This window comes from Eleginops maclovinus, chromosome 15, assembly GCF_036324505.1.
Source record: "Eleginops maclovinus isolate JMC-PN-2008 ecotype Puerto Natales chromosome 15, JC_Emac_rtc_rv5, whole genome shotgun sequence".
NCBI lineage: Eukaryota > Metazoa > Chordata > Actinopteri > Perciformes > Eleginopidae > Eleginops > Eleginops maclovinus.
In genome coordinates this window covers 2,365,219-2,389,256 of record NC_086363.1, presented here as the reverse complement: position 1 = coordinate 2,389,256, position 24,038 = coordinate 2,365,219, and the positions used below count along the sequence as shown (strand labels likewise).

Sequence of the window (24,038 nt, the reverse complement as noted above, 5' to 3'; positions counted from 1 at the left end):
TGTCTATCTGTCTGTCTATCTGTCTATCTGTCTATCTATCTATCTATCTATCTATCTATCTATCTATCTATGTATGTAGCTTTATTTTGAAAGTCTTCACCGGAAATCCATCGCGTCATCACGTCAATCTCACCGGCCCAGGCCCTGTGCAGACTTCCACACTGCTGGCGGCGCGTGTGGAACGGTCTCCTCTCTTCCTCCCGTCCGATTATCTCTCAAAAGATCCTAATACGTGTTTTTTTTTGTATTTCTATTGCCTAACTTTAACTGGATTCATTAAGTGGACTGATAGATAACTTCTTGTCTTTCAAATCTGGTTTTTATTGGTAGTTTTTTTTTTTTTTGAAAGGACTCCTCTTCCATCTGCAGCGCGCGGCGTGTGTTTCACGTGGAGACTCATCAATTCATCCATCACTTTTCCGGTTTACAGTTTTTAGCATCTGAGAGAGAAAAATGGCAACATTGATTTTAGAGGACGGGACCACCTTCAAAGGCCTTCTTTTTGGTGCAAATGTGTCAGTGACTGGAGAAGTTGGTACGTCATTTTTAAATGTATAACTTCATGCTGCTACTTAAAGCTAGCTCATTAAAAAAATGCACCTGCGTAGTAGCTAACTTTAGGTCATGTGGGTTTGTTTACTTTTGGACATTTAATACCTCAATGTGCCACGACTATCTTGGATCAAAGTTGCCAAGCGCCAAACTCACCCTCCCTAATACCAGTGGTGTAAAGTAACTAAGTACATTTATTCAAGTACTGTGGTTGAGTACACTTTTAATCCACTACATGTATTTAATCCCTTTAGTTGCTAGGCAGATTTGGATTAATGATGGTAAATATAATCAGCCCTTAAATCAGACTGTAGTTCACCTGCAGTAAATCCAGCAGCTACCCTGCAGTATACAAAGCCATTCAAACTAGCTGCACCTTTACCAGCTCTGAGAACACTTTAATGATCAATCATTATAAAACAGATCAGAGATATTATTCTGAAATGGACCAATCAGACAATGACTACTTTTACTGTCGCTACTTTAAGTACATTTAGAGGAGAGTACTTTCTACTTTCACTGGAGGAACATGTAGAATACTTTTACTGAGACAGAGTATTCCTACACTCTGGTACTTCTACTTTACTCAAGTACAAGACCTGAGTACTTCTACTTTACTCAAGTACAAGATCTGAGTACTTCTACTTTACTCAAGTACAAGATCTGAGTACTTCTACTTTACTCAAGTACAAGACCTGAGTACTTCTACTTTACTCAAGAACAAGATCTGAGTACTTCTACTTTACTCAAGTACAAGATCTGAGTACTTCTACTTTACTCAAGTACAAGACCTGAGTACTTCTACTTTACTCAAGAACAAGATCTGAGTACTTCTACTTTACTCAAGTACAAGACCTGAGTACTTCATTTTTCCTTAAGTACAAGACCTGAATACTTCTACTTTACTCAAGTACAAGACCTGAGTACTTCTACTTTACTCAAGTACAAGACCTGAGTACTTCTACTTTACTCAAGTACAAGACCTGAATACTTCTACTTTACTCAAGTACAAGACCTGAGTACTTCTACTTTACTCAAGTACAAGACCTGAATACTTCTACTTTACTCAAGTACAAGACCTGAGTACTTCTACTTTACTCAAGTACAAGATCTGAGTACTTCTACTTTACTCAAGTACAAGACCTGAGTACTTCTACTTTACTCAAGTACAAGATCTGAGTACTTCTACTTTACTCAAGTACAAGATCTGAGTACTTCTACTTTACTCAAGTACAAGACCTGAGTACTTCTACTTTACTCAAGTACAAGACCTGAATACTTCTACTTTACTCAAGTACAAGACCTGAGTACTTCTACTTTACTCAAGTACAAGACCTGAATACTTCTACTTTACTCAAGTACAAGATCTGAGTACTTCTACTTTTACTGAAGTACAAGATCTGAGTACTTCTACTTTTACTGAAGTACAAGATCTGAGTACTTCTACTGTACTCAAGTACAAGATCTGAGTACTTCTACTTTACTCAAGTACAAGATCTGAGTACTTCTACTTTACTCAAGTACAAGATCTGAGTACTTCTACTTTACTCAAGTACAAGATCTGAGTACTTCTACTTTTACTCAAGTACACGATATGAGTACTGCTACTTTTACTCAAATACTAGATCGGAGTACTTCTACTTTTACTCAAGTACTAGATCTGAGTACTTCTACTTTTACTCAAGTACTAGATCTGAGTACTTCTACTTTTACTCAAGTACTAGATCTGAGTACTTCTACTTTTACTCAAGTACTAGATCTGAGTACTTCTCCCACCTCTGCCCAGTAACTTTCCACTCTCCTGAGCGTGTCACCAAACTCCCTTCAGTTATCTATCAGTTAAATGTTGAGCGAGCTAACATTGTCGTTTGGCGTGCTTGTAATTAACATGACACTACCCATGTTCTTGTAAATGTCAAATACAGATAAATCATAATCTATGTAATTCAAACATCCGTACTCTTCTCCTAGCTATTAAACCACCTGTGGTATCTATTGTGCAGACACATGAGAGGACATGAAGTTGACCTATGTTGAAATAGATCATCTCATCGTGGGAAAAGCGTGCCAAATTAAAGATGAAGCAATGTCGATTCTATAATGGGATGCCCTTTGCTCGATTGGGCGTGTGCTTGTGTCCATGAGCAAGGCAGCATTACATTTTAGGGACTTTTTTAATGGCGGGAGAATCTATACGCATCAGAATGGAATGTAACTCTGCTGGTAGTTTAGCAGAGTGCCTTAAAACCAGCTGTGGAAGAAGTACTCGGATGTTAGTTAAGTAAAAGTCCAAAAGAAGTCGCATTAAAATATACTTTAATTTCAAAAAGTACTAATTTTCCAGTTTGGCCCATATCCCATTTAAACCCTTTTGTATTATAATTCTTATTAATGCATTAATGTCAATGTTGCACTTGGTAAAGGTGGGGATTATTTACTTGACATACTGCTGGGTAGCTTTTATGAAGTGTGAAAAGTTGAAAAATGACTCCAAAAAGTACAAGTACCTCAACATCTTTCTTAAGTACAGCACTTGAGTAAAGGCCATTCAGAGACAGTTATATTACCACTTGTATTTTACTGCATAATGCAAGGAAAATACAGCTTTAACTTATATTAATGTGGAGGAAGTGTGTGCATATTGGTGTCAGTGACCTATAAATCCTCTTATGTGTGAAATAACTTAATTTCCACTCAAATATAATTGAATATTTTGTGTTTCCAGTGTTTCAGACGGGCATGGTGGGCTATCCCGAGGCTCTCACTGACCCTTCCTACCGCTGCCAGCTGCTGACCCTCACCTACCCTCTGGTGGGAAACTATGGAGTACCGAAGGACGAAGAGGGGGAGTTCGGACTGAGCAAGGTGGGCAGATATTGGGCGATTTAAACTAAGTAACGTGTAGCGGGAGCAATAAGTCGCTGAGAGGCTGAAGTCTGACCTGGTTGTCAATAAAAAATGATCTTTATGATGATGTTTCTTTCCCTCATGCCAGCACCACACACTGATGGGTTTTCTTGTATTTGTGTTTCCTTCTTTAGTGGTTCGAGTCGTCAAAGATCCACGCTGCAGCTCTGATTATCGGAGAGCTGTCGGACAGTCCCAGTCACTGGAGCTCAGTCAAATCATTGGACCAGTGGCTGAAGGAGCAAGGCATTCCTGGAATACAAGGTCAGGAAATATAGCTCTAGAACTGATGAAATAATGCTGAATTAAACGCTTGATTTGAGTGAAATTGGAACACACGTTGAGGATCATTCACAATTTGACTCCTCATTCATAACAAGATGTAACAGCATTTAAAATGATGTGTTGTTTCCATGTTCTCCAGGCATTGACACCCGCAGTCTGACCAAAAAGATCAGAGAGAAGGGCACCATGTTGGGGAAGCTGGTTGTGGACGGGACCCCTGAGAACAGTATCCCCTTTGACAACCCAGACAAGAGGAACCTGGTTCAGGAGGTCTCCATGAAGGTAACTCATCCAGATGCTGAAAAACCTACGAGTTAGATTCAAAATAAAGATAGTAAATGCAATGATAGTGTGCTTTTCCTCTTACTGCATGTAAATATAGCCGCAAACAGTCCGTATTTTGACTCCAAGACATGTTTATTTGATCACTTCTCCTCTGATTGTCTCCAGGAGCCCAGAGTTTTCAACCCCAGCGGGAGTTTGAGGATCACAGTGGTGGACTGCGGCATCAAATACAACCAGATCCGCTGCCTGGCTCAGCGGGGGGCCCGTGTCACTGTCGTACCCTGGGATCACCCGCTGGACAGCAAAGGTCAGTCACACACTGCTAACAATGGACTGACTTTATACTAAGATATGCAGGAGCAAATTGTTCATTGTATTATAATGAAAGAGAAATCTGGTTTGAAGATATCTGGATAATTATGGTTTACCTTTGCAGAAAATATCAATTGTTGTGGCTATTCTATTCAACTTCATGCAAATTCATTAAGACTTGTTTCACAAAAGTTCCTGGAGATGGTTTACTGCTGCTTGAGACACTGCAAAATGAAACACAGACAGATAAAGCATCATTTGTTTTAGTTTTGAGCTAATAAAAGGCCGTTATTAATCAAACTGTATTTGTCGGTGTGATATTGTTAAGCAGCAAAAATCCTATAATCTATAAAGGAAGATTAACTTAAAACTAAACTGCTGCTGAGGCACCAGATAGCGACTCTTACGCAGGAAAAATGATCCAAGTCCAGGCACGTCACCGTTTGTGCGTTTATTTGTAGTATTATTAACAAAGAACACAGTTTCCAATCCTTGCTTTTCTAGAGCCTTTCCTATGGCACTCCAATTGATTGACTCTATCGGACTGGTAAAAGACCCTCTAGTGCTCTGCTCCCACCACAACCTGTCTCCAATATATACACAATTACACCAGGTGCCCTAATCACCCAGTACCCAAACATGCCTTCAAAATAAAAGCATAGAAACTACAAAAATAAATGTTTGATTATAATACAAATCAAAGTATAGCTCCAACAACAAATTTCATCAGAGATAACACAGGTTCTATTTTTCTAGATTATGATGGTTTGTTCATCAGTAACGGCCCCGGGGACCCCCTGCTGTGTCAGGCCACCATCGACAACGTGAGGAAGGTGGTCTGCGTGGATCATCCGAAGCCCGTTTTTGGTATTTGCCTCGGACACCAGCTGCTGTCTTTAGTCATCGGATCCAAGACCTTCAAGATGAAGTTAGTACCCCAGTGTCCAGGGCATACTGTTGCTATGCACTCTCATCTGGAGTCAGTCAGTCTGATGCAAAGCTTGTAGAGGATTCCCAGAACAGGACAAAGACAGAAATGTGGCCCCAGTGACCTGAACCGGGGAACCTCTTCTAAACCCCCCCTCTCTCTCCTGAAACATTCATTCCCGCACTTTTTTTTCTTCTCGTGAACGGCAGATTTGTGCTGTTCTCAGCAGTCTGGCCTCTCCTGAACGAGCGGTGCCGTGTTGTTATGAGAATGGCTGAACAAACAAGCCGCTGTGCAAGACAAGCCGCTACCCTCTCCCCGCTGCAGAGCCCAGTCGCATCTGTGAGGCGGCTTTATCAGGCTCGCTGTGAAGGTCACGGCGGACAGAAAATGTTCCCACTGACAGTAGGAATGTTGGCATCCCGATAAACACAGGAATTGTGGGAGATGCAGATTATTCACAGGGTGGCTTCTAAAAACCTGCAGGTGCATCTGCCTCTCTACCTCTCAGTTTGAAGCCCCCTCTTAATGTCTCCTAATTTACATTTGATTCTGTTCAAACACATTGTTTAGCATGTCAACACCCTGTCAAATTAAATTATTTAAATTAAAAGGATCATAAGGACTTTTATTTCCCAGAAATGAGCTTGTTTTAGATGTTCGTTGGTTGACTTTAGGGCACAAAAATCCTTTATTTTCAAAAATCTATTGGACAAATGTTGTATTTCCACAAAGATCAAATTATAAACATGCATTTTCTACTTTTAGTTTGTAATATTTATACTTTATAAGTCACAGAACACCCAGAATGCTTCCAGAAAGTATCATTCACAATGGAAACGGATGTGTGGTTTGACAGATATTGGTATTTGTGGGAAGATATTCCTGTTGACGGGTGATATTTTGAGTCACGTTTGAAAATACACATACAAAGAAGGTTTTTAGCCTCTCATTAGGCATTCATTTATAGGATGTATCCATTAAAACCCAGAATTATACTACAAATCCAGCTACTACCACAAATAATGTACACTATGACCTTTCCATACTCGCCAACTAGTAATAAAACCGTCCAATATTCTTCTTTTAATCGTCAAAATGTACCAGAGTATAATCCCACATGTTTGATTCATCCTCTCTCGTCCCTTAGATACGGTAACCGCGGCCACAACCAGCCGTGCATCCACAAGGGAACGGGTCGCTGCTACATCACCAGTCAGAACCACGGCTTCGCTGTGGACCCCGGCACTCTGCCCAGAGACTGGGACGTCCTGTTCACCAACGCCAACGATCACACCAACGAGGGCATCGTGCACAACACCAAACCACTCTTCAGGTAACGCAGGGACCCTGGGGGTAAAGCACATAGATGCCTCGTAGTGAATACACAATGTGATTTAAATACCTTTTATCTGTTTCCAGTGTTCAGTTCCACCCGGAGCACATGGCCGGCCCTACAGATCTGGTGGGTCTGTTCGATGTCTTCCTGGACACCGTGAGGGACCACAAGGAGGGAAACGTGACCACATCTGGTAACAACAACAGTTCTTACTGCTCACTTCAGCTTTAAAAAAACCCACTTAATTTGGATTTAAAAGCATCATTAAAACACATTTTTTGTAATTTGTTTGATTGTTTTTCTCTGATCGATTAGGTTTCTGTGTCCTTCCGTTGGGTTGAACTTTAATATCTTGTCTGAATCCATCCCAGCCTTCTAGTAAAGCAGTTTATGTTTTTACACCCTTAAGTTATTAATAGCAACTGTTAGTTCGCTGTTGAGTTGTATTTAAATGGTTGAATAAAGGTGCATTACAGTTATTAAAGCTGCACAATTGTTCAAATGTCTTGCAATATGGACTCATTCAATATCCAAATTGCAGTGGATAAAGCAAAATGATGTGGCAAATATCATCCTATATCAATTTTCCCTGCCCACAAATGACATTAGACAGATTAAATAAACAATAACCAAGTTAAAAAAATCAGACTTTGATCATTTACCTGAAAAAAAATGATGATTTCCTCAAATATCACAAATAAAGTAGAAAAAAAATCACAATTAGTTATTTTTTCCAATTCACACATCCCCAACACTCATTATTCTAGCAACACAAAGTAATCCCTTGCATGGATTCCTTTTCTTTTCTCAGTGAAGCAGCGTGTCCTGGACCACCTCACCTACCCGGGCTCCCCGAAGCCTGAGGAAGTGTGTCGCCCCAAGAAGGTTCTGATCCTGGGCTCTGGAGGACTCTCCATCGGCCAGGCCGGGGAGTTTGACTACTCCGGCTCCCAGGTCTGTCAGGAACACCTTAAAGTCTAAAAGATATTCTGAAGTTGTGAGTTAAAAAAAAGATGCCATGGGATGCAATGAAGGAGGTTTAATGGCAATGTTTGTCTTGTTTTCCAGGCTATCAAGGCTCTGAAGGAGGAGAATATCCAGACTGTGCTCATCAACCCCAACATCGCCACCGTTCAGACGTCCAAAGGCCTCGCTGACAAAGTCTACTTCCTGCCCATCACCGCAGAATATGTCACTCAGGTACAGAGGAACTCCTGTGTCTCTGATTTAAAGAGGAGATACCCATGAAGAGAATATGTTGTTGAATTCCTTCCTCTCTTCAGGTGATAAAGAACGAGCGTCCGGACGGCGTGCTGCTGACCTTCGGCGGGCAGACGGCTCTGAACTGTGGCGTGGAGCTCACCAGGCTCAGAGTCCTGGAGAAATACAAGGTGAAGGTCCTGGGAACCCCGGTGGCCTCCATCGAGATGACGGAGGACAGGAAGATCTTTGTGGAGAAGATGGAGGAGATCAACGAGCACGTGGCTCCAAGTGAGGCGGCGCTGACCGTGGAGCAGGTGAGGAAGCTTTACCTCCATCCTAACCGGTGGAACGAGCTCCCCAGACAACACACAGACTTTACATTTCCTCCATTCATGTGTCTCCAGGCGGCGGCGGCAGCAGAGCGTATCGGTTACCCCGTCATGGTTCGTTCGGCCTTCGCTCTCGGGGGTCTGGGCTCGGGCTTCGCCAACAACCCGGAGCAGCTGGTCTCCCTGGTGACCGCCGCCTTCGCCCACACCTCCCAGGTCCTGGTGGACAAATCCCTGAAGGGCTGGAAGGAGATCGAGTACGAGGTGGTCCGCGACGCCTACGACAACTGCATCACCGTGAGTAAAGAGGACCCGGATGATGATGGTTTGATAACTCTGCAGGGGGAGGACAAATTGCTATGCCATGCTCCCGATGGTAAGATAATTTGCTGTCCTTGCTCAGGTGTGCAACATGGAGAACATCGACCCTCTGGGCATCCACACCGGAGAATCCATCGTGGTGGCGCCCAGTCAGACGCTCAACGACCACGAGTACAACATGCTGAGAAACACCGCCATCAAAGTCATCCGGCACCTCGGCATTGTGGGAGAATGCAACATCCAGTACGCCCTGAACCCGGAGTCTGAACAGGTGCACGATATCACACAGAAATATGTTCTTACAGAAGATCAAACACCTGCACGTTTCGTTAAAACTTGTGCATGCATGTGGATATTTTGCAGTACTACATCATCGAGGTGAACGCCCGTCTGTCCAGGAGCTCGGCGCTGGCCAGCAAGGCGACTGGTTATCCTCTGGCGTATGTAGCAGCTAAACTGGGCCTGGGGATCCCACTGCCACAACTCAAGTACGTATCATTTAGATTATAATGGTTATAACGGAAATGAACTCTTATTCTGTATCCTTTGTATTATTTTTTATACTATTTTGATCGATGCCTTTTTATTTTTCTCTGTTATTATATTTATGACTCCTGTGTCATGCTCCTGTTAACATGCTGCTTTGACAAAAAATCCCAATTTGGGACGAATAAAGTACATCTAATGTAATCTAAAAGGACTGAGGATTGAGCTTGGATACCTTTTGGAGAGACAATCTAAAATATGTGTTTAATATTCATTTAAAAACTCTATTTGTGTATTAAAGTATTGCATAGCCAGAGTTTTGTTCACTTCTTTCAAATTTAATCTAAATAATCTCTTTATTTTCCTGACTTTTCATCAATCCCTCCAGGAATTGTGTGATTTAGTAATAAAAAATCTGTAAATCATTCTTATTTTTTTGTAGAAACTCTGTCACCAACTCAACAACGGCCAACTTTGAGCCCAGTTTGGATTACTGTGTGGTGAAGGTTCCTCGCTGGGATCTGAGCAAGTTCCTCCGGGTTTCCACCAAGATTGGCAGCTCCATGAAGAGTGTTGGTAAGAGACCCTGGATATAACTTATTAACTGTATGCTTTCTGGAAGAGGAACCTTGGTCTTCTTATTCTCAAAATGCAGTAAGTATATCTTCATCTTCGTCCCCACAGGTGAGGTGATGGCTATCGGCCGAAGCTTTGAGGAGGCCTTCCAGAAAGCTCTGAGGATGGTGGACGAGAACTGTGTCGGCTTCGACCACACCATCAAGCCCGTCTCTGAAGAGGTAAGGAAGAAAGTAACAAGACATAAGTGAGAAAAAAGTTCCATAATGCTTGGTGAAAAAACTGCTTCCTCTCTGACTTTTTGAGCTCAGTTGTTAAGACTTTTATATTTGAACTACAATCATGCGGCCAAAGGCAGTTGCACAATGATGACGTTTCAAACTGGGTCAACAGATGGTGCTAATGGGCTACTGAACCAGTACACTGTCAGGTAGATAATATAGTGTTGATTGAAGCCTTAATTGGGGAATTTTTGATGTGTTTCGTGTGTGAAAATGATCTTCTACTAACACTTTTTCTGTGGCTCATCTTGTCTAAATGCATACAGCTGAGAAATGACTGACTCAACAATAATTCTTCTCAATTATAGTCCCTGATCGTGCCTTGCTTCTCCCCACTTCCCTCCAGGAGTTGCAGACTCCTACAGACAAGCGCATCTTTGTTCTGGCGTCGGCGTTCAGAGCTAAATACACAGTGGATCAGCTGTACGACCTGACCAAGATCGACCGCTGGTTCCTGCACAAGATGAAGAACATCACGGACCACGAGCAGCTGCTGGAGACCTACAACCAGGTAGGCATGGAAACTGATCAGCAACCTGAGCAGCATCTCTCCTCCTCTCTGGAGTCTTTGTGTGTTTTTTGTTGACATTGTTCCTCCCGTCAGGACGAGACTGCCATGCCTCCAGAGGTGATGAGAAAGGCCAAGCAACTGGGCTTCTCGGACAAACAGATAGCACAGGCTGTGCAGAGGTGAGTGGGAAACACGATGCAGGCCTGAGGACGCATTACATCATATCTCTCAGGCTGCAGCTGCCCTGTGCTGCAAGGGGGTGGATACAAAGTGAAGCAATGTTTTTCCATGTCAATAAACAACAACATTTAAGTGTTTACCTGCCCATGAACTGCACATGGAAATGACTTAATGGCTACATTTGGCATAAATCTTCTATTTTTGTATTTATTATGATATTGACCTATTTATTTATTTTACTTACAATATCCATACATGTCTTACTTTCCTATATAGTAGTATGTTTTCATCTTTAGCTTAATTGTTGTTTGTTTTTTACATGAAGTCGCCAGTTTATTCTCAAAATTGATGTTCTGAAATTAGCTTTATCTTTCGATTTCTAATTACCCTTATCCCCAGTATATCCCCTCGCATCCTAACTGTTATTCTCCGTCCCACAGCACGGAGCTTGTGGTGAGGAAGCTGCGTCAAGATTGGTTGATCCTGCCCGTAGTGAAGCAGATCGACACGGTGGCGGCTGAATGGCCCGCCTTCACCAACTACCTGTACCTGACGTACCACGGCACCGAGGACGACCTGGGCTTCGTGGATCAGCACGTCATGGTGATCGGCTCCGGGGTTTACCGCATCGGCAGCAGCGTGGAGTTCGACTGGTGTGCAGTGGGATGCATCACTGAGCTCAGGAAGGTGAGGCTGATGTGATCAAATAATGTGCAAAACAATTTAACAGTATTGAATATTAGCAAATTGAAAAGGACTTAGAACATTGTTAGAATTAAATAATAATGTATTAAATTACATAAAAATACAAAATAATTTAATAAAATATATATGAAAAAATGAGTATACTAAGAAGATTCAGAATAAATCAACATTTAAGAAATGGACCATTATTTATAATTGTTTAACATAATAATTAGATTTTAAATGATTGAATTCTCATTAAAACCTGATTAAATTATAGATAGATATTTAGATTTAAATACAGTTACATAAATAAGATATTCTTTACTTTATTGCAGACATAACATGCAGCCTTACTAAGCAGTGAACATGAATACATCTATCATTTTATTAACATTCTCTCATGTTTTGCAGATGGGTTATAAGACCATCATGGTGAACTACAACCCGGAGACGGTCAGCACAGACTACGACATGTGTGACCGCCTCTACTTCGATGAGATCTCCTTTGAGGTAAGATTTTAAGTCCCAAAATAATAAGAATGTGTTTGGTTTGGGTGGTTTTTAAATATTAAATTGAACTCTATTGAAATTAAGGACACAGTTAATTGGCGTCTCACTCTGGATTTATTAACCCGTACCTTAAGATGTGCATCAGGTTTTAAAAGTGTATTTTTAAGGAGTGTCCTGTCCATCTCTCAGGTGGTGATGGATGTCTACGAGAGGGAGAACCCAGAGGGGGTGATCCTCTCCATGGGGGGCCAGCTGCCCAACAACATCGCCATGTCCCTGCACCGTCAGCAGTGCCGCATCCTGGGAACGTCTCCGGAGTTCATCGACAGCGCCGAGAACCGGTTCAAGTTCTCCCGGATGCTGGACACCATCGGGATCAGCCAGCCGCAGTGGAAGGAGCTCTCCGACACCGAGGTACAGCAGAATGGGGTTTCATTTATTTCGTATTATTATTATATTTGTAAAGCTTTTAATAATAACACATTTTATTTATGGGCGCCTTTGAATGCTCTCAAGGACACCTTACAGAGCATAATTAGGAACAAGCAACAACAAAGGTCAAACAGTAATTCCAGACTTAAAAAAAACCCCAAAGATTCAAAAACAACAATCAATTTGGAGTAGCGACGGGACAGAGTAGGCCAGGGTGAAAAGGTGGTTTTTCAGGCAGGATTTGAAAGTCCATATTTTATGAACGTTTTTGAATTTAGCTTTTTATGTCTATTGTTAATAATGTAAACAAATATTTTTAAAATCCTCTATTTGAATTCAGTGAGGTGATGCATCAAATTAAATCAGAAAAAAGTATTTTTTTTAATTTAATTTACCAGGTTTTTTTTTAAGCATCAGAAGTTTTTTCTACCTTTTTTTTTAAATCAACGCTAAAGCATCAGAATATTATCTTTTATTATCTTGGAAATTATTCCTCTTGACTCTTTTTGTTTTGTAGCTGGTGGAAACGTTCGGATCACATATGACAGGGAACTTTCTTAAGCAACCACTATATGGAATGTTTAATTTCTACAATTTGTAAAATACCAATAATATCTATCTTTTTTTATTTACATCTGTGCAGAAATGTTATGTTTTAGCATAAATAAAATGATGTCTGAATATCAACATTCTGAATGAAGCTGTGAAGTGTTTGCTCATTAACTTATCTTGAAAATTGTATTTGTATTGTTTGCATGACCATATTGTTTGGAGTGTTTCTGCATACCCTAAATAAAATAGTAATAAATAAATAACTCAATTGAATGAATTTATATGTGGGACAAAACGCATTTTAATTTAAAGAATAGGAGCATACATTTGATGATTTATTGTATTGAAAATGGTTTAATTAAGCAGTAAATGTCTGTGAAATTGTATTAAATTGCTTAATAAATGAGCAAATTACATTTTGTAGTGGAAGACTATATTTTCAGTATTTAATATCCTATTTTATTTTCTGTGCTAACATCTTTCTAACTAACTTTGTCCTTGCATCTATTTCCCCCTTTCACCCTCCTTCAGTCTGCCATGAATTTTTGTAAGAAGGTGGGTTATCCCTGCCTGGTTCGTCCGTCCTACGTTCTGAGCGGAGCCGCCATGAACGTGGCCTACACTGACGCAGACCTGGAGAAATACCTCACCAACGCTGTCGCTGTGTCCAAAGAATACCCCGTAGTCATCTCCAAATTCATCCAGGAGGCCAAGGTTAGAAAGAAACCCCTGTAAGACGTTAAAGTTAGGCTCTTGTCCCCAAGTTTCTGTAACATTTATACGTCTTGCAGGAGATAGACGTGGACGCTGTGGCGTGTGACGGCGTGGTGATCGCCATCGCGGTGTCTGAACACGTGGAGAACGCCGGGGTCCACTCTGGAGACGCCACACTGGTGACTCCCGCGCAGGATATTAACCAGAAGACGATGGAGAGGATCAAGGTGATCGTGCACGCCATCGGCCAGGAGCTGCAGGTCACCGGGCCGTTCAACCTGCAGCTGATCGCCAAGGTGAGAGTCAGGAAGTTTCAGGCACAGAAACGGGCCATAAATCCACATTTGTTTTGACATAGTTGCAACAGTTACTTGCTTGTCTTTTGGGCAGGAGCATACAGCTTAAAACAGTACAGTTAATTGTGCAAAATCTACATAATTGTGTTAATTATTTAAGTGAACTATGGCCTGATCTGGGACCACTGATCACCACTTAAAGACAGAGGAAAATATCCTTTTCAGAGATTATTTTAAGTCATTTTACAGAATTTAGAACAGGTAAAACTGTATATTCATTCTGTTGCCATGTATTTTAGAGTATTAACTATGAAAGTTAATTGGATTGAGGTTTGTATTCTCTATTAAAACCAGTTATCTCATGCTGTGGTTTTTCTTTTATTCCTCCTCAGGATGACCAGCTGAAGGTGATCGAGTGCAACGTCCGAGTCTCCCGCTCCTTCCCCTTCGTCTCCAAAACGCTCGGTGTGGACCTTGTTGCCTTGGCGACTCAGGCCATCGTGGGGGAGGAAGTGGAGCCAATTGGGCTGATGAGAGGGAAAGGGATAGTGGGAGTCAAGGTAAATAAGTCTTGCTTAAATCTGCGAATGCAACCATTCATTATCCTGTCACCTCGCTGAATATCCTCCTAAATATACGTAATGCGTTGTCCAGGTTCCCCAGTTTTCCTTCTCCCGGCTGGCCGGAGCGGACGTGGTGCTCGGGGTGGAGATGACCAGCACCGGAGAGGTGGCTTGTTTCGGGGAGAACAGATACGAGGCTTACCTGAAAGCCATGCTCTCCACAGGCTTCAAAATCCCCCAAAAGAACATCCTGCTCTCCATCGGCAGCTATAAGGTACACTCTCTCTTTACCTAATTTATCTTAGCCAGAAGTTTATGTATTTCGTGCAGGTGGAAGGTGTCTCCATCCCGCACAGCTGGCAGTTTAAAGGATGCATCTTAGTGGAACAAGGTACACAGTGGCAGGGTACAGCACGTTCACAGCCTTGCATGGCGGTAAACAGATGGTGCTTGAGGCCAGCGAGCCATGTGGAAATAAGTGGCAGCTCTTTCCCCCCCAAAACAAATCTGTCACATGATGCTGTGTGCATGATGAAAATAGTTTGGAACCAGGAATGGAGGATTCTAATTAACCATAAGTCCCAATACAATCAAAGAACAGCAGGAGTTTTGATCCACAGTAGTTGGAAAACAACTCTCTTTGCTCCAACTTCACAAAAATCTCATATTTGTCTCAACATTTCTGCAAATAAAGCAAATTAACATAACTAAACAGCTGTATATTTAGATGTATCACTATGACACAGTAATGGGACTTCAGAAAAGAATTAGGATTTTTTATAATGACTTGTGTCTTTATCTATTGTGGTTACTCGCCATGTAAAATACACAGGAGGCTGAATTAGAATCCACAGTTATGGAGAAAACGTGAACCATTTCTTATGTTTATTAGATGAATGATTGAATTATTCATAGCTGTGCATTAACCCACATCTCTCTCTGAAGACAATATAATTGATATGCATGTGTTTCCAGAACAAGAGTGAGCTGCTGCCCACGGTGCAGGCTCTGGAGTCGATGGGTTACGACCTGTACGCCAGTCTGGGGACTGCAGACTTCTACACAGAACATGGAGTCAAGGTAATGTATTTTCAAACATTTCATCACTTAATTGCAGGATAGGATTCAGGTCAGTCAGCTAATCAAGTTCTTTTACTCTCACAGATATTTAATCATTCTTTATAACTTACATTTGGAGTGAAAGTCTGGATCTCTGGTGGGTTTTTTTAGCTGCATTTTTGCAAATATAATAGGATCTTTCTGAATGAACATCAGCATAATGTAAACTTCTAGTTAGATTGTCTGTATTTGACTATTTTACACTGAAATGTCACAATAAATAACAGCTAATCCACTTTAATTTGCACAGTTTACTATAAATATAAACAGATGTATCCAGTCATATGTGTTTCAAAGAGGTTGAGCCAAATGAAAAAACCATATCAGGAGTTCTAAATAACATGCAATCATGTAGCCAGTGGATACATGGGTCAGGTAACACATAATTAGAAGTTATAAAGTGACCAGTCATCATCTAAAACCAGAACATTAGTAGCAGGTTACAATACATTGTGTCCCTGCTTCAGGTGAAAGCAGTGGACTGGCCGTTCGAGGAGGAGGAGAGCGACTGTCCCAACAAAGAGAAGCAGCGCAGCATCATGAACTACCTGGAGGAGAACCACTTCGACCTGGTCATCAATCTGTCCATGAGGAACAGCGGGGGCCGCCGGCTCTCCTCCTTCGTCACCAAAGGCTACCGGACCAGACGCATGGCCATCGACTACTCTGTGCCGCTCATCATCGACATCAAGTGCACCAAGCTCTTCGTGCAGGTCGGATATACCTGTTTAATTTCATAGTGCTTAGTACTGCAGAAAGGAGATGCGTGATTAGAGAAGTCTGTAGGATTTGATTTGCAGGACGGGACTTATCTGCAGCTCCACAAATACTTTCACACAGTTTGCCTCTGCTGAATGTTTAGGTAACTGCAGCTTTCGTTAAAATGTTCTTAAGTCGTCTGCTAAGGCTCCTTGTTGAAAGACAGCGTAAGTAACATGAATGTGTGTTCCAGGCTCTTCATCAGATTGGTCGGACCCCCCCAGTGAAGACTCACATCGACAGCATGACATCACAGACGCTGGTCCGTCTGCCGGGTGAGTCAACAGGCAGAAAAACACTGTTAATTGATCTTAATTTGAAGGATTGTGGGTAATTTGAGACATTCCGTTCAGTTGTCTGCAGCTGCGAAATGGAGAGATTATTATTATTTCTTTTTATATATTCATTGAATTTTCAGGAGCATGATAGCAATATGCACCGCTTTTGTCCCACTTATTCCAAACACTGAACACATTTTCCACACAGGCAATAAAATAATAAATAAATTAAGTCAAAGAGAATAAAACAATAATATTAAATAAGTAAAGAAACCCCCAAAATAATTACAGTATATAGTAGTATAACAGTATAAAAGTAGGTCACTTTTATGCTTCTCTTTTAGCTCTATAACAAAAATGTGTTAGATTTCTGGTCCTAATTTATTGATCTGCTTATAAACATGCCATACAGACGTATATAGAGTAAGGTCTAATCCCTTAATGTGTTCATATCCACTCTAATGTGCACGATATTATCAGATTTTCTAAGTAACCAGTACCTGTTTTCACCTAAACGCCTTTTCCTACTTCCAGAAATAATGTTTACAGGGATTCAAATACAATAGCGTGTCGAGAAATATCTCAAAGCTCAAGTCTTCTTCTTCTCCTCGTTGATTCTCAGGTCTGATCGATGTGCACGTCCACCTGCGGGAGCCCGGGGCCACACATAAGGAGGACTTCTCCTCCGGCACAGCTGCTGCTCTGGCAGGAGGGGTCACCATGGTGTGTGCGATGCCCAACACGTCCCCCGCCATCACCGACGCCAGCACCCTGACCCTCGTGCAGAAGGTAAGCCCACATCTCGGAGCTACAGTACAGGGTCCCACGATTTAAGGAGCTGAAGCACTCCTCTGTGTCAATCCTCAAATTGAAGAATAGAAAATGCAATTAAATGCAGAGCTAAATCCCACATCTGATGTGCGATAGAGGGCATGTTTCTATTCAGTGAAAAATGCTCAAAGACCCCTTTCCGTGATGCAACATGTTATGGTATTTAAAAGAACTTGTGGGACCCCCTGTGATGCCGTCTATTCAATCAAAGTTGACTAAAACTCATTAAATCTTATCGTATATTCAGCTGGCCAAGGCGGGCTGCCGCTGCGACTACGCTCTGTACCTCGGCGCCGCTTCAGACAACGCCGCGGTCCTGCCGTCCATCGCTAGCCAGGCGGTGGGCTTGAAGATGTACCTGAACGACACGTACTCCACCCTCAAGATGGACAACGTGGCTCTCTGGATGGAGGTACGTCTCACCTTGTTCATGTTGGACTTAACTCAACAATAAAGTATCATCATGTCTCATTAATTTAGTATATTCTAACCCTCTATTCCTTATTCCTTGGGGCCTTTATACAATCCACTTTAGTTCAACCTTTTATATATATTTGTGTAGTGTAGTTATTATGGGGCTTTTCTAGAACTATAAGAAGGGAAAATAGGTGTCAGGATTTGTAGTTTTCTATTTTTAAAGTAATTTGCTGTTCTTTTTTTGTGTTCAAATTGAGTAAACTGACCCTGAGACAAAGATTTAGACTTTGAAGTGTTTTTTTCCTCCTCACGTCTTTGCATTTTGACATTTCCTAGAGCCATTGCCTAAAAAAAACCTTAATGTCTCCATTGAAACGTGCCTCAGTTATCCCAGCCTACTAAACTCATTCTCTGTTCCTGCAGCACTTTGAGAAGTGGCCGAAGCAGATGCCCATCGTGGCTCATGCTGAGAAGCAGACGGTGGCTGCCATCCTGATGGTGGCTCAGCTGTACCAGCGGCCGGTCCACATCTGCCACATCGCCAAAAGGGAGGAGGTAAAGAACAGATATTTCAGAAAAACTGGAGGAATGAATAAACACTTTGATGCCTTTTTTTAATCTCACATTTTTACCTCTCAGATTCTGATCATCCGGGCAGCGAAGCAGAAGGGCATCCAGGTCACATGTGAGGTGGCTCCTCACCACCTCTTCCTGTGCGAGGAGAACATCAATCGGATCGGTGACGGGCGGGCGCAGGTCCGACCCATGCTGGGGTCACTGGAGGACATGGAGGCGCTGTGGGAAAACCTGGACATCATCGACTGCTTCGCCACAGACCACGGTGAGAAAGCAGTCGAAATAAGCATGCCCAAGTCTGTTCCATGCACCAGTCTTTATGTTATGTGGTGTTTTTCTGTGTTTAGCCCCCCACTCTGTAGAAGAGAAGACCGGGGAGAATGCCCCTCCTGGTTACCCCGGCCTGGAGACCATGCTGCCTCTCCTGCTGACCGCCGTGAGCGACGGACGCCTCACTCTGGATGACATCATCACACGTCTCTATGACAACCCGCGCAAGATCTTCAACCTGCCCGTCCAGGAGAACACCTATGTGGAGGTACAGTATTTTATGTTGATTTTGGAGCGTTTGATGCTAAAACAGACACAGAAATCTGCCAGATAATGCTCACTCTTCTATATTTTGTGTGACTCTTTTTTCAGGTGGATTTGGAGCAGGAGTGGGTTATTCCTCAGGCCATGCAGTTCACCAAGTCCAAGTGGACACCTTTCGAGGGTATGAAGGTGAAGGGCAAAGTGCGTCGCGTGGTTCTGAGGGGAGAGGTGGCCTACATCGACGGACAGGTGAGCAATCACACACACGACACACACACACACACACACACACACACACACACACACACACACACACACTCATTTCATTTTACTTTATGTTTTTATTTGGCTTATTTTATATTGTTTTTTTTGTTATTTAAGAAGAGGCATGTTAAATAAGATGTTCTTCTCCCTGCTCCGTTCCTTCATGTGCTATAACATTTGTGTTAAGTGTACATGTTTGGAGCTTTTCTTGGAGCTGTATCAAACTATAGGTAGAGCACAGGAATAGATCTGTTTACTCTTGCTTGTTTATCGTGATAGAAATCCTAGAAACTCCAAATAAAAACCATTTGAAATGCAGTTGCACACGTGTACTTGCTTTCACTAAACGTTATCCAATGAAAACATTTGAACTATGGCCAAAGACTGATTGAACTGGATTGTAGCTCGTGTTGCCTCTAAGGATTACACAACAGATTGATGAGTATTTGTACGGCTGTGTGTAGTTTATAATCATTTAAATGTGTTTTTAAATCTGCATTTATTTCCCTCTCTAGGTGCTGGTGCCTCCGGGTTATGGTGAGGATGTGAAGACGTGGCCCCCCGCCTCCATCACCCCTGCTGAACCTGTCAAAGAGACTCCCATGGTATTTAAAGCAGAGAAAATGAAGTTTAACAGGAAAAGAAACTGGATAAATAAAAGACGTTTACTGGTCTGGAGAACAAACAGTTCAGGTTGTGTATTTGTGATAGCATGTTGTGCTTCCTGTGGCGTAGACTCCCACTCCACCCCGGGACGGCCTGGTCCGAACGCGAGCTCCCAGCCCGCGACGGATAGCCGGAGAGAGCCGCTACCTGCTGCCCCCACGCATCCACCGCTCCTCAGACCCTGGATTCACACCAGGTACTTCAACGCCCGTTTGTCATGGCAAGAGGGGTCTTTACACGGACAAAAAGGACGGTTTTCCGGTCGTTGGATGAAGTTCTCTTTGATGTTTATTAAAGACTTGGTTCAAAACCAGGGTTGACTTCCTACTCAAACCCCCTGTGCAGCACATCTGGACTCTGTATACCCTCTATCATACTCCACTTCTGTGTTTGATTGGTGTTTTGTGTCCCTGCAGAGATGATGATGCTCCCCCCGGCCGTCACTGTTGACGGGTATAGCCATCCCCCGCCTCTGTCCCGGCTGCTGTCCCCTCAGTCGGCTCCGGGACTCCCTGCAGGACAGATGTCTCACTTCCAGACATCTCCTCTGCTGCACGCGCTGGTCGGGCAGCACATCCTGTCTGTCAGGCAGTTCAGCAAAGAGCAGGTACACACACACACACACACACACACACACACACACAAACACACACACATACACACACACTAAAATAAAATTGTTTAGTATTTGAGAAAGGCATATGATTTGCTATTCTTTGTTTCAGATCTCGCACCTCTTTAATGTCGCGCACACTTTGCGGTTGATGGTTCAGAAGGAGCGGAGCTTGGACCTCCTGAAGGTAATGCACACTAACACCAACACCTCTTAAGTCACTTTATTCCTGAGGATGTTTCCAGAGTGCAGACAAACTAAACAAACTACAACTTCAGTTTTTAAAGTGCCTATCAGCCAGAGTTCCTGTACACCTAACAACCAAAAACAGCACAGAAAAAGCCGGATATTGCATGGAAAAGATCACACACTGAAATGCAACTTTACAAGCTTCATGCATTTATAAATATCATCATACAGTGTAACCTCCACATGAGTCTTGTGAACAAGGTTAATGTGATTTAGGTACCTTGACAATTAGGAGAGATCATGGTGACCAAGAGCAAGCATGAGGGATTTAGAAACCCACACTATCTCCGTCTCTCTGCCTGAAAGAAGTGTATTATTTGTCTCACTCGAACCAATGTCCTCGCTCCTCAGGGTAAGGTGATGGCCTCCATGTTCTACGAGGTGAGCACCCGCACCAGCAGCTCCTTCGCGGCAGCCATGCAGCGCCTGGGCGGCTCTGTGGTTCACTTCAGCGAGTCCACCTCGTCCACGCAGAAGGGCGAGTCTGTGGCAGACTCCGTTCAGACGATGAGCTGCTACGCCGACGTCCTGGTGCTGAGACACCCGACGCCCGGAGCTGTGGAGGTGTGTATCGGTTTTTAATCACCTCAACTCGAGGTCCTTTTTACCAGCTGGTGCATTTTAAGGTCTTCATTAATCCCCCGATCATCTGTAGATACAGTTTATCAACATTTAAGTAACAATGATTTGATCCAGAGCAATGCATCTTGCAAATTCTGCAAGTGTTTCTTAATTGCCTCGTCCAAATCTTCTCTTCATATGACGAATAAAGCCTTTGAATTTCAATGTTTCTGCCTTCTTGTCTCCAGAGTGCGGCGCGTCATTGCCGTAAGCCGGTGATCAACGCTGGAGACGGAGTCGGGGAGCATCCCACCCAGGCTCTGCTGGACGTCTTCACCATCAGAGAGGAGCTGGGGACGGTCAACGGCATGACGGTGAGGGACAGGAACAACATTTAGCACCAAAATAAACCTTCATTTTAACCACGATCCTTCAACCTCAAGTGACCCTACTCTGTGGTTTTAGTCCCATTGTTGTATTTCAATGACCAATATTTTAATATTTCTATGCTTTTTGCCAGATAACGATGGTCGGAGATCTGAAACACGGCCGCACGGTTCACTCTCTCGCCAAACTGCTGACTCAGTACCGCATCACGCTGCGCTACGTGGCTCCCAAGAACCTCCACATGCCGGCTGAGATCATCAGCTACGTGGCCTCAAAGGGCATCAGACAGGTAGGGGACTAAAATATGCTTAAACATTATGAAAAGACGATCTACTCTGACGTGTTTCTAGTTCAAATAATTGTTCAAAAGTGGTACAAAGATGGTGTGTGTTTTTCCCCTGAGTGCAGGAGGAGTTTGAGAGCATCGAGGAAGCTCTGCCTGAGACAGACGTCCTCTACATGACGAGGATCCAGAAGGAGCGGTTCGCTTCTGAGGAAGAGTACAAGGCTGTGAGTGAAAGCTTTGTTTCGCCCATAAAAATGTCATAATGCCTCTTCAAATAAATCTAGTGGAACAAAGCTCTTTCAATGAGTAATCAAACACTAAATCCACATTTTGGAGTTGGTAAATTACACGTAAATCACTTTATTACACTATAGGATCAGAATTAGCTTTTCCTTTTTCCAGACAAAAGGTAATCATTCTGTCCACGAGACCACACAGAAATATCTGAAAGACTTCTGAAGACACTGTTGGGTAGTATTATACAACCACGGACAAAAAAATAAAGATGTTAAAGGTCAGAAATGTTGGCGGTATGGAGTAAGAATTACTTTTAGCTTTGAGTCTGAGTTTATTTGCAGGGTAGACGTGTTTAGGCTAAAACAGGCTATTGCACACTTACATTTGCCATATAACGATTGAATATTAAAACACACGTTTTTATTTTCTTCGAGGAATTATTTTTGTGTAAGATGAAAAGTTGTTTAATGTTGAATCTGAATTTTGTAGCAGGAGACTGTTCACTCTTCCATAAAGTCGTCTCATGCCTCTCTGTTTGTTCTTCCTCAGTGTTTTGGCCAGTTCATCCTCACCCCTCACATCATGACTGTAGCCAAGAAGAAGATGGTGGTGATGCATCCGCTGCCCAGAGTCAATGAAATCAGGTGAGGCTCAATCGGTCTCGGGCTTTTTCCAAATCAAATCTGGTTTATTTATATAATTTAAGGTATTTTGAACCCTTTTGTTTACGATATTTCCGGGTCCAAAATCATGTAGAATCACCAGAAACTCCTTCAGCTCAGACTAGACTCGAGTAGATTGTAATAATGCAGTTCTGAATTGCTGGTAAAAGATCCTTTTAATTACTGTTGTCTTATAATACTCCATTACAGTAAATACAGTGGAGTACAAAGCTGAATATATGCCTCTTAATTGTCGTGGTGTAGAAGTGTACGGAAATTAGTAAATGTACATAAGATAAGAACAAAGTTAACGACAAAAGATTAAACATCTACAGAGGGTTACGTTACAGCTAACACAATTCAAAGTAGGATATCATTTCCATTAAGTGACCGTACATTTTATCTGTGGCCACACAAGTATCCTCTATCTCACTTCCTCTTGTCTCCCTCAGTGCTGAGGTGGACACGGACCCCCGGGCGGCATACTTCCGCCAGGCGGAGAACGGCATGTACATCCGCATGGCGCTGCTGGCCACCGTGCTGAGCAGATAGATCCCTGCGCTGCCCAAATTGGGATTTATTTTTTGGAACAACTCGTTAGACACAGCGTTTTCCTTCCTGAAATCTGTGGCTTTCTTGTTCCTGGTCCTTTAACGTGGAGCTGGTAAAGTAAAATCCAACAATAAGCCATAAAGGGATATTATTGTGTTACATCATGCTGCTTTCCTTACGATTGAATCGGCACTATTTGCGTTCCTTTTCTTCATACATCACCTGCAAAAATACTGCATTCTTTCACAGCAATTTTTCAATTCAGCTGCTTCTTAAAATGCTTTTTTTGTACGAGTGAGAGTTTCTTTAAGCATTGTTTGTTTGTTTGTTGACAATGGTTAAGTATTGGCAGTATGTGTGCACCGGTGAGCCATAGCCTAAGTAAACTCTGACAATAACTGTGTTGGTTGCTGGGTAAGATGTACCGGCATTAAAGGGACCAGTTAAGATACTTAAAAGGGACAACACTTTGTAAGGGATTGCTGTTTGTCTGACCCATAACAATGATATTTACTAATGTCTCCTTTACCTTTTCTGTGTAACATTACCTGAAAGTGGAAATGCACAATTTGGATTTGGATGGTTTAGTGTCATTGCCTTGTATTCCGTAGCAGTGTAGGATTGTTTTTACCTAAATGGTGATTTAAATGTTGGTGAATTTCTTTGTATTGTGTGTAGAAATAAATAATAAAAACAGATTTCCTTTTGCAATTCACATTGTCATTGCCAAGTTAAAGTACTCAAGTACGGTACTTAAGTAGAATTTTGAGGTACTTGTACTTTAGTATTTCCATTTGA

The 24,038-nt window shown here is 42.4% G+C and overlaps 1 protein-coding gene across 1 annotated transcript; it reads left to right on the top strand.

The window, feature by feature from the left end:
• The first annotated feature begins 159 nt into the window (after positions 1-159).
• On the top strand, positions 160-23,951 carry cad (carbamoyl-phosphate synthetase 2, aspartate transcarbamylase, and dihydroorotase). Its single transcript, XM_063902578.1, has 44 exons — positions 160-535; positions 3,278-3,417; positions 3,594-3,723; positions 3,884-4,026; positions 4,195-4,336; positions 5,098-5,269; positions 6,420-6,605; positions 6,692-6,801; positions 7,420-7,562; positions 7,677-7,808; positions 7,892-8,125; positions 8,216-8,437; positions 8,544-8,732; positions 8,825-8,949; positions 9,390-9,523; positions 9,632-9,744; positions 10,151-10,315; positions 10,409-10,494; positions 10,936-11,182; positions 11,594-11,692; positions 11,882-12,106; positions 13,208-13,390; positions 13,468-13,686; positions 14,079-14,246; positions 14,341-14,523; positions 15,225-15,329; positions 15,836-16,081; positions 16,321-16,402; positions 17,028-17,194; positions 17,484-17,648; positions 18,077-18,208; positions 18,293-18,494; positions 18,577-18,767; positions 18,872-19,012; positions 19,543-19,632; positions 19,763-19,889; positions 20,110-20,300; positions 20,419-20,493; positions 20,907-21,119; positions 21,365-21,490; positions 21,637-21,792; positions 21,912-22,013; positions 22,576-22,670; positions 23,141-23,951. Exons 1-44 carry the CDS (start codon positions 454-456, stop codon positions 23,238-23,240), a joined length of 6,678 nt encoding a protein of 2,225 aa, XP_063758648.1. The 5' UTR covers positions 160-453; the 3' UTR covers positions 23,241-23,951.
• Positions 23,952-24,038: the final 87 nt, after the last annotated feature.